Source organism: Acomys russatus, chromosome 20, assembly GCF_903995435.1.
Source record: "Acomys russatus chromosome 20, mAcoRus1.1, whole genome shotgun sequence".
NCBI lineage: Eukaryota > Metazoa > Chordata > Mammalia > Rodentia > Muridae > Acomys > Acomys russatus.
Window position 1 is genome coordinate 63,183,905 of NC_067156.1, and position 15,233 is coordinate 63,199,137.

At 46.9% G+C, this 15,233-nt stretch overlaps 1 protein-coding gene across 3 annotated transcripts in view; it reads left to right on the plus strand.

Moving 5' to 3' along the window:
- The window catches only part of Loxhd1 (lipoxygenase homology PLAT domains 1), a 155,174-nt gene that overhangs the window by 70,260 nt on the left and 69,681 nt on the right, over nucleotides 1-15,233 (plus strand). For 2 of the 3 annotated variants that reach the window (XM_051163240.1, XM_051163241.1), the window contains exons 15-20: nucleotides 2,569-2,645; nucleotides 4,383-4,579; nucleotides 7,246-7,438; nucleotides 9,732-9,892; nucleotides 12,722-13,196; nucleotides 13,650-13,804. In XM_051163240.1, the coding sequence (XP_051019197.1) occupies nucleotides 2,569-2,645; nucleotides 4,383-4,579; nucleotides 7,246-7,438; nucleotides 9,732-9,892; nucleotides 12,722-13,196; nucleotides 13,650-13,804 (1,258 nt within the window). The remainder of the gene's footprint in view (nucleotides 1-2,568; nucleotides 2,646-4,382; nucleotides 4,580-7,245; nucleotides 7,439-9,731; nucleotides 9,893-12,721; nucleotides 13,197-13,649; nucleotides 13,805-15,233) is intronic. The other variant, XM_051163244.1, reaches the window with a different exon arrangement.

Below are 15,233 nucleotides of genomic sequence, written 5' to 3' on the forward strand. Positions count from 1 at the left end.
CTCACACATATAAATGCACATGTATTACTCTTGGGTCAGTGGCATGAAGAGTTGATAACTAAGCTGACAACTATGCTTGCTTAAGTTGTAAAAGCTAATGGGAAGTCTAAAGCACGTGAGATTGGTGTTACATTATTTTCTTAAAGGCAAGTTAAACGGGTGTGTTGTACACAGTAGGATCGCAGACTTAAGTCTTAGGTGCCCTACTGATGTACTACCAACCTTGCCTGTGAGGGCCAACTAAAGTTCCAGTCTTTTAGAATGCAAGAGATATTTTTATTATAATATTGAATATTCCATCATCACAGGCTCGGAGAGCTGTGCCTGCTCAGGAGTGTGAAGGGAAGGGCTTTGAAGACAAGCATTAAGGCAGGAAATGGGGAGATACTCTGCCGAGACAAAATGGGCTTGGTCTCTGTGAGTCTCTAAGACAAGATTCATGGTCCCCTTTTGCCCAAGAAATTTATATGTTATCCTGGGTGTCTAGGTCAGTAAAATAGCTATACAAAGCCAATATTATGGATACTAAATCATAAAGAAATCTGTAGTAAAATAACTTTTTGATTTACATACAATTTTTGGAATACATACATTTTTACCATTTATTAGGTACAATTCATTTTAAAATTATTTTTAAAATTGGTTATTTAATTTGCTAATAAGGAATATATGTTTGTTTATTTTTACAAAAAAACTTAAATATTGTCTGTAGAGTACCTTCAGTACTTTTTAGAACTGACTGATATCTTTTTTTAAAAATACATTTTATTAATTTATTCATAGTACATCTCAGTTGTTATCCCATCCCTTGTATCCTCCCATTCCTCCCTCCCTCCCATTTTCCCCTTACTCCCCTCTCCTATGACTGTGACTGACAAATGGGTTGAACTAGAAATGATCATAATGAGTGAGTTAACCCAGAAGCAGAAAGAGTCAAATGGTATATACTCACTTATATCTGGACACTAGCCCAAGGGGCATGTCCCATGAAAGTCTTCACTGTCTGACATCTTGGCTTTCTAACTGTCAATGTCTATAACTCTGCTTTGCACAAATAGATAGTGCAAAAGGGCAGAAGGATATTTAGGATTGTTTCAGAAGTTGTTGGAAATTCTGTTTTAAAACCAAGCCAACATTCATCTGATAACCTTTAAGTCAAACTCAAGTCAGAAACTCAAACATCAAGTATAAAACTTAGATGTTCTAACACAATAAAATCCAAATAAATTCTAATTTGGCATTTTACTGAGAAATGATGGTAGGAAAATATTAAAAGTCTTTGTGTTTCATGATGAAACCATTATGCTTCTATGAGAGCAGAAAGGAATTGTATGTACAATAAAAAAACACTGTAATTCACAACATACAGTGGTCTCAAATTGGGTCCAAAGAGCTTCAAGTTGCACTGGTGTCATTACATGTGATAACATATGCAGGAAAATTATGCATGTTGTGTGCTCGGAGCTAAGGCTGATGTGAAGTCACCCACACAGCACAGGCAAGCACTGCCACCTTGGGTTTACTATTATTATTATTATTATTATTATTATTATTATTATTATTATTTTCTTTAACTCAGTTTGGATTGTTGTTTGTCAGAACCTCTCTGCTGCTGCCTCAATTCCAGGACACTCATCCCAGTTCTCTGTGGGGTCATGCCTCACCCTAGAGAATGTGATTGGCACTAGGTTACAAACTAGCCTGCCTACGGCCTATAAACAACTCATGCTTGCACAGGGTTTGTTTCTCAGGCATGGCCACTGTGTTCTAAGGGGACAGTGTCTTGGTAGATGTCCCCCATTTCTTCCTCTGGGGTACCGCCAAAAGATACCCCTGCTTACTATGACATATTGACAAGGCATAGATAGCGGACCTGAGCCCAGAAGGCCACAGACTTATCTTTTTGTGAAGTCAAACCTCACCTGTTTTTGAAGATTCCAGTCCAACCCCCTTACTGCAAGCCCTTCTTCTTTCTCTAACTCCTTATGGCACTTACTTTGCCCAACCCTGCCCTCAGTGCCTCGTATAGTCAGTCTATCCTATCTTCTCTGTCCTATTGTAGGCTTTGAGCAGCCTGAGCTGGGCCATCCTAATGGGCCCCCTTTCTGCTCCAATTTAGAGCCCTTGTCACAGGGTCACAAACTCACAGTTGACCCTGAAAAAGTGTGTTTGACAACAACAGTGGCCTTTTATCATGATCCTGTGGCCTGACCTTGCCCAGCAACTCTGTTTCTCACTTGCTGAGTTCTGTCTATTGGGCCTTTTAGTAACTTCTAGACTTTCCATCCCAGGATATTTTTTCCCCTGGGCTGCTCATCTCTTGTTTTCTGGCTATTATCTTGTCATCTTTTCAAACTCGGCCAGAAGCCAGCCTTCTCCAGAGTCCCCCTCTCTTGGGTTGGCTTGCATACTTGGCTAGGAGATCTCAGGGGCCCACTCTCTTTTGCTGAACTCAAAGCTCTGGGCCTCCCTGGTGACTCTGCACCAGGCATGTGATGATTGGAGTGTCTGCCCATCCCGTGAAAAAAAAAAAAAAACCTAACACTCCCCTATCCCCTTTCTCTCCAGGTGGCTGGACAAAGACAAGGATGATGGACAGCTGGTCCGAGAGTTGCTACCCAGTGACAGCAATGCTACGCTCAAGAGTGAGTTGTCCTGATGGCCAGGTGATGGGTGTCCACTGGGTGTGACAGTAGCCGTTCCTCAGCTCAGAGAAGATACATCTTCACTTTAGCTCAAGAAAGTAGTTCAGGGTGGTAGAGAAAAGAGGTGCTTGTGGTCCGGAACACTCTTGATTGTCTGTGCTTGAATGCACAGCCCAAGTGCAGTGTGGTGTTAGGCTCTGAATGCATATGTGTCAACAGAGTAATAAAAACAATAACACCAGCTGTGGCTCCAAGCACAGGAACCAATGCTCTGTGAGCAGAGGTGCATTCCAAAGGGACTGTTGAATAAGGACTTTTAAATGCTGAGCCTTGTCCTGGAGCCCTGGGGGTCTCCTTCCTAGTAATATGTGTTTAGATGCCCATGTTTTGATCATGAGCTTTAGATGAAATTTAAAAGAAAAATATGCCCAGAATCCCAAAATGCAACATTTCATGTTTTCAGAGTGTAGCTCGTCTGAGCCCTGCAATAACCCCCCAAGGGGAGGTAGAGATGAGGCTGTCTATTTGTCAGATGGGGAAACCAAGGTCTGGAAGACATAGATACCGACATTTACCTTTACTAAGGTCAGATCGCACAGTTGGAAGTAGAATACCCAGTGTTGGGCTCAGCATCACAGAGCCTAAAACCAGGGGAGAAAGTGCTCAAGAGGAAAGGTCACCCGTGCTTCCGACAAGAGGACACACCATGACAAGAACACTCAGACTTATCACTGGGACCAGTTCCCAGAGCATCTCTACCTTAGTTGGCTGTTCTTCCCACTTCAGCAGCCTCTCATCTCACCATTAGACAGGGCCCCTCTCCTTCTTCTCTCCTCGTCATACCCTTGGGCAAGGTTTGAACGGAAAGGGGCATAAGGAAGACATTTGTTCCTGCTGCATCTTTCATCAGTGTTTCTTCCAGTGCCCATGGATGTCGCTGGTGGAGCTGATCTGACAAGAGCTAGGCTGCAGATAGCACCAGGCATGGCATCTCAGCTTGCTTTCTCCAGACCCCTAATTCCATTGGAAAGACCCCCAAAGAAGCAACGGGCCTTGAAATCTTTCTCCTTTGTCTAAGAGACAACCCTGGGACCTACCTGGACAACTAGAGTGTGGCTCGTGCTGTTCCGTAACTTATCGTTTCCTCTGGTGCTCTTTATCCTTGCACACAGGCTGGCGCAAAGATTTCTGGGAGATAAAATGAGACATTACACGATGTCCCATTAGGGGTATCTTTAAATATACATCAAGGGTTTACTCCTGGATGACTTCACTGTTGCCACCTTGTGTCAAGCACTTGACCTGAGCTTTGCACAAGGCTGGGATGATAGCACTTGTAGTAATGGCATAGAATGTGTTCCCAAAGTGATAAATACTAGAAAGCACTATTGCCTTTAGCACCAGTTCCTCCCCCATCAGAAGCTGGATCAGGGGGTTTCTGGAGATGCTTTGTCTCTGAAATGTGGTTGCTCTTGTCTAAAATTTACTCTCCTACTCTCAGCACATTCTTCTCCTACAGAATGGGAGGAGGTGAGGCCCTGGTTTAATAGATGAGGGGCCTCCACAGAGATGGAGGGAGCCCTTACTCCCAGTTACAGGATACAGGTTCCAGACTCCAGGGTTCTGACCCCTAGCCTGGGTCTTCCCTGGCTGAAGATCGTCCCCTCCTTTTCAACACCTCGCTCCGTGTACAGCCTGCACCAACTTCCCCGTCTCTCTCTGCCTTTGCTTGTTCAGACTTCCGCTACCACATCAGTGTAAAGACCGGGGATGTCTCTGGAGCCAGCACCGATTCTAGGGTGTACATCAAACTCTATGGAGAAAAGTCTGACACCATCAAGCAGGTTCTTCTCGTCTCTGACAACAATCTCAAAGACTACTTTGAACGTGGCCGCGTTGATGAGTTTACACTGGAGACCCTGAACATTGGAACTGTAAGTGTCCATCCTAGAATTAGGTGATATCGACCCACTGTGTTCCTACACTGACCTGCATGTGTCCACATAAACATTCACATCTGTGCTGCTGTGCCTATGGGTGAGCCCATTCTGAGGGGAAAGAACTGCATATTTCAGGGCTGTTAGTGAGGTATTTCGTTTCCCCCATGGCCAGAGCAGCTGCAGATACATGAGGAGTAGTTACGGTTCTAGAACCTCTTTGGGGCCATAATACACATTTTTAGTAACTTTACCCCCAATGATTTTGCCTATATTGCCAGGATTAGTATAGATGGAGCAGGGATTCTGGAGGAGAGGACACTGGGTTCAGGGAGGGAAAAGAGAGAAGAAAGAACCAAATGGAAGGGCTAAAAATATTTCCCAATCCCAGACTTGAGTGTGCTTCTGACTTGTGTTCAAAAGTGCATACTTCATGGGCACTCCTGAGAAATTCTGCCTTGAGAAATTGGACCCTAGAGTCTGTGTCTCAAGGTTTCATGTGGCCTTGCTGTGGGCCATCTGAGCAAGCTGGCCACTGACTGGGAAGGCAGATGACTGCAACAGAAAAAAAAAAAAAAAGAGCCAGAGTGAACTGAATTCAACTGAGTTGAACAGAGGTTTACAGGGGACTTAAAGTGGGGAGAAAAGATAAGAGGATGGTCAGTAGGAACTGGACAGCATTAGGGTAGAGAGAAGGGGGTGAGGGGAAGAGCAGACAATGGGGAACACAACTGAGTTTACACTCCAAGACTCCAGAGCCAGGAGCTGGGCTGAAAGCTCAGCTAGACCAATAGTCAGTTGTATTGACAGCACTTGAGTTTTCTCAGGTAAGGCGCCAAGGGTCATCCTAGAAATGTGCCTGTGAGCCACTTAAACTCTACTAGTGATTTGCTTAAGTTTTTATAGGTCAAGGTTAACACTAAGTCAAGAAGTAGCCTGATCAGGGTTTGGTCCAGGTGACACTCTTTCCTGACTTCACCTGGAAGAGACAGGCTTAAATGATGACGCTAGCATTGGGGACCCAGTCCAAGTTGTCTGCACTGGGATTTGTGTCACACCTGCCAATCTCCAAGTGTCACCTGATGAGCACTTGGGTAGGACATTCCCTTCGGGATCTCATCATGCCCACCCCTCCTCTCCTGCGGGTACTTCCCCCTCTTTGAGGTGTTCTGGAACTCTCCTCTCTCATCAATCCACAGTCTAAGGAAAGATCTTGTGACAGTCACTTACCCATTGAGGTCAGTGAACTTCAAGTACATTTACATTTTAAGCCAAATCAATAATTGTGAAATGAAATAGTGTGTTCCCTTTGCTGAAGGATGTCTGGGTGCCTGAGGGGAGGGGTTGACAGTAGAAAGCCATGGAGACTTGTCCTCAGGTTGGTGAAACCCTCCTCAGTGAATAGTGCGGCCAAGAGCTTGGGAGCCTAGCATTTCCACTGAGTTGCTAAGTGCAAGTTACTGAACCTTTTCATCAGTTTTCTCATTCTGACTAATGGAGGTGCCTGGGGATTGCTATTAGTCCTGCGTATGTTAAAAACACCCACATGATTATAGTCAGGCCAAGCATATGCTGCTAAGTAATGATGACCTCCAGTCCAAGGTGATGTATGCTTGAGTGACAGTCCCTGTCCTTAGGGAGCCTAAAGGCCTCTCACTAACAGACACGTGCCCTTGTCCTTACTCTTCCTCTTTGCATTTGAGGGCTCTTGGGCATTATAATCTTAGCTGGTTTTCTCCTAGCCATTGCAGGGGCTTGCGCTGTACACACTCAGCTGTGGCAGGGTTTCATCAACAGCTGCAGAGAGGCACTTAGGATGTGGGAAAGCAAAAACCAGGGCTTGAGTGGACAAGTGTCTAAATGTGGACTGTGAGCAACAGTCAACGTTAGTGTCACCCTCTAAACCATTACAGAGAAGAGCTCAGGGCTGGAAGGGTTCCCAGAGGCTATCTGCTGATCCCTTCTAATGTTAAAGTTACCCTGTGTACAGCAGCTCCATAAAAATGAAAGCAGTTCACACCCTGAGAAACCAACTACATGTAAGGATGCTGATGGGACCATCTGAGGGCACATCTCTGTTGTCTACAGGCAAAGATGTTGCCGTGTCAAATAGCAAAGCAAGAGATTATAGGCTGTTAATGGCTGGAGAACAATGTTCCTTGGGTCCAAGAGTTAAGAGCAGACTAGACAGAGAACCACCACATCCAGAGACCTTGCCTGCAAATTCTATCACCCTACAGGATGCAGATGACGAAGAAACAGTGTGGAAATGTGCACAATGCTGTTATTACTTCACATCAAACCAATGTGAAGCATTGACAATCGCCAGACACGCAGAGTACTTCACTGCTCCTGTGGCCACAGTCTCATTTGTAAACCTAACAGGTTTCAAAGTCCTCGCCGACTCTGCCCCTTTACATGCTTCTGCCACTGACCTTGGAAGCGAGTTTGATTAGGGAGGAGGGCATGGAGGCTCTGGGCAGGAAAAGACCACCTGGGTAGGCTGACCCCTAGGTTCCTGATTGCCAGGATAGAGCTTTCTCTCATGGATCTGGAGGCCCCATGTGAGGGGAGATTATTTTTGCCCCAGTGCTCAGGGAGGTGAAGGCTTGACTATTTCTGCACACTGCTGTTCACACACTCTTTCTGGAGTTTCCTTCCAGATCAACAGGCTGGTGATCGGGCATGACAGCACTGGCATGCACGCCGGCTGGTTCCTGGGGAGCGTCCAGATCCGCGTGCCCCGCCAAGGCAAGCAGTACACCTTCCCTGCCAATCGCTGGCTGGATAAGAACCAGGCTGACGGGCGTCTGGAGGTGGAGCTTTACCCCAGCGAGGTGGTGGAGATCCAGAAATGTATGCACTGGGGTGGGTGGGGCGGGGGTTGAGGGTTGGGTGGGGCTAGCTAGTTGGGGCCTCTTGTTCAATGGGAGACGGGGAATGAGGGACTCAGAGGAAGGAGGGGCCAGAGGAAGGAAGAGGTGCCATGTGATGCCTGAGTCTTACCTCCTGTGATGGGGAGAGGAGACATGGTGGTGGGGCGAGGGTTTCCGGTTGTCCTAGTCCTGTGGTTCTGGGAGCCAACAAGGGCTTATCTCACAGATGGGAAAAACGAGGACCTGATAGATGAAACTTTCATCCTGGAGAAATACAGAAGAGAAAACTAGGAAATGTATATTCTCAACCCTGTGTTGAAATTTGGGGCATAGTCTCCATCTTTCCTTAGGAAAGGAAGTCAGACTTTTCACTCAGTAAGTGTCTGTGAGGTTTCTCCAGGCAGGCCTGCCCTGGACTCTGTAAAGGCAGCTGTTAACAAAACAGGCCAAAGCCTTGTCCTCGTGAGCGAGTGCTCGCTCTCTTTTTGTCCAATAGGGAAGTGAGAACTCTAGGGAGAATAGAACAGGGCGAGAAGGTACTGGTGGGCCCAGTGGACAAGCTTTGTGAACAGGTTTTTCCTGAGGAGCTGAAGGTCAGGATGGTCCTTTTCTGTCTTCTAATGTCCATGTGAGTCCTCACTCATAGTAGGCCAGAGGCTCCAAGGGTGCTGGAGGCTGGAGAAGACAGTGGAGCAGATCGTTTTTCCATGGCTACTGTATATCCACACCTCTCCTGAGAGCAGCTCTTGCGTCCCACAGCGTCTTACAGGAATTCTCTTCAGAAGCAATGTGAAGCTCAGGCCACTCTCCCACAGCCAAACTTCCAGTGCAGGGCTTGCTGAACAAACAGGGTCACCTAAGTTAGGATCCCCAGCACTTACTAAACAGTTATGTGTGATGGTGTGGCAAGTGGGTCCCCGGATCTCACTGGCCAGGTAGTCAACTAGCTAAGTTGATAAGCTAAAGGTTTAGAGAAAGAACCAGTCTCAAAAAATTAACATAAAAAGTGATAGAAGATGGCATTCCATTTACACACACACACACACACACACACACACACATACACATATTCCTACACATTCACTCACACATATACACCACACACACATGCTCACACACATACACACACACTTACATATACATATATGCTCACAGATACACACACATGCTCATACATACATATACACACACGTACCACAACAATCACATATACACACACACACACATACACAAACACACATAGAGGATTTCTTTTACCTGAAAAAGAATTCTGATACTGTCTTCTAACCATTCCTAGAGCAGTCACACGGATAGACAACATGGTGCTATGCATAGTCCTTGAGGGACACATCAAGTCCATTTCAGTTCCTCAACTGTCACCTACCAATAACATGTTTCCACCACCTTCTAACACCTTGATAAATATCATTTCAAAATATGGACAGCCTTTTATGTACAGAGCATGTGTTGATATAGTCTGATAGGTGCTTAGATTTGAATAACACTGTCATTCCAGCCTCTTGTCCTTTACTAAAATTAAGGAAAATAAATGTAGCTTTTGCTTCTTCTTGCCCTGTGGTATCTTCCCAGTATCTTTAGCGTTACAATTAATTTATTTTGTTGCTACAATGTAGCATTAGTATACTATAGTAGTGTATAGTATTATAGACTATTTAATGTGAAATGAACACAAACCACTTGGCTTACAGTTCCCTGCCCTGAGACGTTCAGTGCCAATGTGCTGGCATCTGGTGAGAACCTTCTTGATGCACTCTAACATGGTAGGTAGGGATTGAGAAAGAAGGGGACAGACTCAATCTCAGCCAGAAGGGTTGAACCCTCATGGCATGATCACCTCTTAAAGCCTGTACATCTTATAATAGCAATTGGATTTCAATAGAGTCTTGGAGGGAACAAACATGCCAACTGTAGCAGGCAGGCAGACAATAGAGAGTGCCAGCTGGTGCATGAAGGCTCCCTCATCCCTGGTCTCCAAGGACACAAGCGTTGTAATGGATGACTAGACATAACAGTCTGATTGCATAGGTTTGCCATTTCCACAACCTACTCAATTCCTCTAAGCCTAAGCTTGTCCATCTGTGAAATGTTGGCTCATAGTGTTGGGGGGGGGGGGTTAGCTAAGATGATGCCTGTGCAGGGTCAGGCATGGGGGATGGGCTTGGCAAGCGCATGGGGGAAGGGTAGAAGAGGGATGCTTGTTGCTACCGTTGTTGTTATAACTAACCACTTCATGTCTCCTTCGTGTCCACCAGTGGTCCACTATGAGGTTGAGATCTGGACAGGAGATGTGGGTGGTGCAGGTACCACTTCCCGGGTCTTCATGCAGATCTATGGGGAAGAAGGCAAGACTGAAGTGCTCTTCCTTTCTAGCCGCTCCAAAGTTTTTGATCGAGCATCCAAGGACATATTCCAGGTGGGTGAGTACGAGGCAAAGGGGGTGCCAACAGACGCCTGGCAGTTAGTCGCTAAGGCTATGTGCTGGGTAATCTTATTTCCTCAGCCAACATCCATTGGAGGAGAGTGTGCTGCCTCCCTCCAGCCGAATAGGAGGTGCTACCTGGAGGACAGGTGGGGACCCTGGAAGCAAGGAGCGAAGTGTAGAGTTTTGGCCTGGGAAGGAGAAAACATGGACACTTTCCCATGTTCTACCTTGAGTGGTAACTTCTTTCTTGGACCTAAGTTTGGGGCCTAAAATGACTGAGTCCTTCCTGGTCCCACGCTGGCTCCATGCTTGAATTATCTGGTGATCGATCCTTCAGGAAAAGTGCTGCTTCAGCCACACCCCAAACCAGGCACATCAGCCTATGGAAGTGGGGTGTGCTCTCTGAGATAGGTTTCTCTCAGAAGCTCTATTGTGACTTGGACTTGTTCTTATCTCACCAGTAATAGCGCCAGTGCTGGGTCCCTTTGCTTACTCCTCGCCTATGGCTATAACTCTGAACTTCTCCCAGGCTGGTGACAAATCCATATTTCTCAAGCAGGCCCCTGAGAGGTGGCAGAGTTTGCTAATGAGTTTTTAATGTCTTTGGGCTTCCTTCCTTCACATTTCAAGTCTTTGGCTAGAAGGAAAAAAAAAAGGTGTAAATGTGAGCACATTGTTGGTATGGGAGGAGGATGCAGAGGCCATTGGGTAATTTATGCTGGACATGAAAACATGTTTGCATGTCTATATGTGTACAGGCACATATGTATGCGTCTGCAGATGTGTGTAAAGGAAACATGATCATGCTGGGTGCTCCATGTGTGGTTTTATGCCATAAACACTTTGGTCTTCAGGGAAGAGACTTCTCCAATGCCTAGGAAGGGTCCTAGCTGAGTTGGGGACAGGCCATGATCACAAATGTCTGGAATATTCCAGGTACAGGGCCTTCGTTGGGTCATATGTCCTCACAACACTACTGACAGGCCTGAGCCTATGTATCTGACCTTTCCAGATCTCCTCAGCTTCTTTGTTGGTATAATCCAGCCTTGTAATTACTGCCCGGCTTGCGTCACAGTCCCCTTTGCAATAAAAGAGCCAGTGTCAGATGTGCACCTGGGAAACTGTGAGCAGTCATAGAAACATAATTGAACAGAGCACAGTTCCTGTTCCCTAAGCAACAAAGAAAGAGAAATTCTGCTTTACTTGGGCCCTAAGGACCATCTTGCTTGATGATTCCCTTCCAGAGGTGGGTTAGCTCTGCTGTGGTTTCCTCGCTATGGAGTTGGGGGAGTCGGTTCTCACCTAGGTCTGGAGTGAGAGTGTAGGACATTGAGTAACTCAGGACAGCAGCCTCGAGTCTCCGATGCTTGGCACTCAGGTGCCATAACTGGCAGGACTTTGAAAAGATGGGCTCAATATCAAGGGACTCAGGAGAGACATCCAGAAAGGACCTAAGGTTAGGCTACCCACAAAGTCTGAGCCTCAGGCCCTCCCCTCTTCCCGAGACTGTGAGACATGGCACAGTGACAATGCAGTCTGAGGCTGAGATGAGCCGCTGTGCGCTAGGCCCATGGAAAGAGCCTGGAAATGATGGTCTTGGTCCTTAAAAGGAACTCACGGCATGTATTAGTTTATTTTCACATTATTGTTACAAAATACTTGAAAAAATCAACTTAAGGACAAATGGATTTATTTCTGTTTATGGTTTAAGAATGATAAGGTCCTTTTTGGCATGGGGGGCAAAGTGGCAGAAATATGAAGCCATGTTGCATCTACAGTGATGACATAGAAAGCAGCAGGGAGTGAGGCCAGGCTATTAAAAAGTTGAGGCCCACTTCTAATGACTCAGTCCCTTCAAAAAGGCCTCACCTCTTAAAGGTTTCACAGCCTTCAAGACAGTGCCACCAGCTGAAGACTGGGTGTTCAAACACAGAGGTCTATGGGGAGCATTTCATATTCAAATCAAACACAGGTTCTAGAGGCCCAAGGTGGCAGGATAGGACCAGAGCCAGCTAAGTCCTGGGCCAGCCCCTTTTGAGCTCAAGGGTCTGGTAAACCAAGGATGGGTAACTATGAGGGATGGGAACCTCTGAGGAAATGGGTGACAATGTTATTTGTTAAAAGAAAGAACGAAAGAAAGAAGCCTGTTTCTTTGCTTACTGCCAAAATAGCATCTTTGTGATAGTGCACACATTTCTAAAGAAAAACCAGGAAGATACTGGCTGGGTTTGGGGAGGGGGTTTGTTGTTTGTTTGTTTTTCGAGACAGGTTTTCTTTATGTAGTGCTAGATGTTGTAGAACTCAATCTATAAAGCAGGCTGGCCTCGAGCTCACAGAGATCGCCTGCCTCTGCCTCCTGGGTGCTGGGATTGAAGGCATGCGCCGCAGCCACCACCAGGCTCTGTCTGTGTGTTTTTAAGGTGATGTTGAGGCCCAGGACTGTGAACAAGTTGGAGTGGGGGTAGGAAGGGAATAACAGCAGGCCTGGCACTGCGAGGGAGGTGTGTGAGCAAGAGAAAGGCGAAAGGATGAAAAACAAAACAAAACAAACAAACAAACAAACAAACAAACAACAAAAAAAAACCAAAAGAACAGGGAGATTGACTCTGCGGGAGTTAGAAAGAAATGTTTTTCCTTTAAGCCTGGTGAAGAGGCAGGCATAGCGGGAGAGGGGGAACTCCCATACTTCTGAGCGGAGTCGCGGACTGCTCTACACTGCAGCTCAGCACTGGCTTCATGGGCGGGGCGGGGGGGGCGGGGGCGGGGGAGGCTGGAAGGATGGCAGGAGCCATGTCAGCTACTGCCCTGCACTTTGCACAGCTGGAAGCCGCAGACGTGGGTGAGATCTACAAGATCCGGCTGGGACACACAGGCGAGGGCTTTGGGCCCAGCTGGTTTGTGGATGCAGTGTGGCTGCGGCACCTGGTGGTGCAGGAGGCGAACCTGACGCCGGAGGAGGAGGCCCGGAAGAAGAAGGAGAAAGACAAGCTGCGGCAGCTGCTGAAGAAGGAGAGGCTGAAGGCCAAGCTGCAGAGAAAGAAGAAGAAAAAGAAGAAAGGCAGTGACGAGGAGGATGAGGGTGACGAGGAGCAAGAGTCGTCATCGGAAGAGTCCTCATCCGAGGAAGAAGAAGAGGAGGAGACAGAGGAAGAGGAGGAAGAGGAGGAGTATGGGCCAGGGATGGAAGAGGTGATTGAACAGTACAAGTTCGAAGTCAACCGCTGGCTGGCCCGGGGCAAAGAAGACAATGAACTTGTCGTGGAATTGGTCCCAGCTGGTCGGCCTGGTCCTGAGCGTAAGCCTGGAAAAAAAAAGCTGGGGTGTGGGGTGGGATGCATATCTCCCCTAAAGGAACCAGGGAGGGGCCGGGGTGATTCAATGTCCCTTAGATAGAATCTGAGTAGGTGGGACCCCACTGTGGTTCATAAAAAGCTCTCCTGACCTGCACCTGGAAGGTGACCGTTGACCCCAACTGTTTGATGCCAAGCACAGCCTCTGACCTGTGCCTCTCAAAGGGAGAAACATTGGCTTAGGGAAGAGCTCTCATACACCTTGAGATAGTCACAATTGGGGTTAAGGTAGGAGGGTTGCTCTTGGTTTCAAGTCTTGGATGATAGCAGGTAGGCTGCTATGGACGTAGCTGTAGACCCTTCTTGTTTCCAGGACCCACCTGGGTACGAGGGATGGGCTGTGGCTCTAACTTGCGGTTCTGAGTGTTCTCAGTTGCTGCATCTTTCTGTGTCTGCAGCCAATACCTACGAGGTCCAGGTGATCACAGGGAATGTGCCCAAGGCTGGCACTGATGCCAATGTCTACCTGACCATCTACGGTGAGGAATACGGGGACACAGGGGAGCGGCCCCTGAAGAAATCAGACAAGTCCAACAAGTTTGAGCAGGGCCAGGTAGAGTGAGAACTCTCTGGCTCCTGGGTGGGTGAGAGCCACATATGGAATATTTTGTCCACGGCAACCTCATCAAACACCATGGCTGCTGTGTGTCTAAGAGTGTGTTGGTTGCATTCAGGCCACAGAGGCCTGGCTACAGCTACCTCTCTGTAAGCAGCAGTGTTTTGCAGAGAACTATGAAGAAACCAGAGGCAGATTTCTGCAAGGAAATCCCAGAGGCTAATTGGTCCTCAGAGGCAGCCTAAGAATACTGCCTAGTAGGACAAAGTGAGATAAGAGGGTTTAAACATATAGTTGATTACATTTTTGTGTATGGGCGTTTGGCTTGTGTGTATGTTTATGCACCATGTGCACGCAGTCCCCATAAAGGTCAGAAGAGGGTTTAAGAGCCCCTGGAACTGGAGTTACAGACGCTATAAACTACCATGTGAGGGCTGGGAATCAAATTTTAGTCCTCTAGAAGAGGGACGAATGCTCTCTGCTGAGCCGATTCTCCAGCCCCTGAGTTTGAGGCCAGCTTTGACTACCTAGTGAGACTCCATCTCACAAAACAGAGAGATGACACTTTGGGGAGGCTCGGTGGACAGGAATAACTTAATCTGGACAGATAAGTTTGGCGTAGTTGTATGACAGGGACAACAGCATTCTTGCCATGACCTTGAAATAGTGGCTGTGAAGCCTGCAGCCTCTTCTGAGGAAGGGAAACCACGAATAAAACGTGTGCACCTCACTCTTCCAAGTGTAAAGGAAATATGAAAAAGAATGTGCTTTCTGGTCATTCAAGATTCCACAAAGAGTACCTGTTCCTCTCTCCTAATCCTGCCTCTCTCTTCAGATGAGATTCTCTTGTCAACACAGGAAGGGACCACATATCAAATACACTAACATACTCAAGCTCACACCACGGGCTATTTCCAACCCTTTCAATCCCGTGTTTCCTTTCAGCATCCTTCCCATGATTCCGTACTGGGTTTTGTTTTGGCATCTCAGTGGCCACCTTGGAAAACTACAGCCATTGTGTTCCTGGGTCAGGGCATTGCCAGAGAACAGACTGGTAGAGCTGGTGCGGTCCGTGTTAGTACTGACTGCATGTTGGATAATAGCACAGCCATGTGCCATGCAGCTGGCGGTGAAAGGCATGTGCGCTGTGGTCCCCTAAGAGAATATCACCTAGTGACAGTGAACCACCTCAGCTGTATGAACACAAAGTATGGTGTTTGCATAGTGACAAAACTCACCTAGCAAGGTGTTTCTCAGAACACTGTCTCTATTCTTCAGAGCCCATGACTGTATTGTGTTAAACCTGACCATTGCAAGGTGTGAAATGAGAATGCCCTTGTTATTAGGGATTCACATTGAAGTATTTAGAGGTAAAGGATCATGGTATCTGCCACCTACTTTAAACTGATCCAGAAAAAAAAAAAAA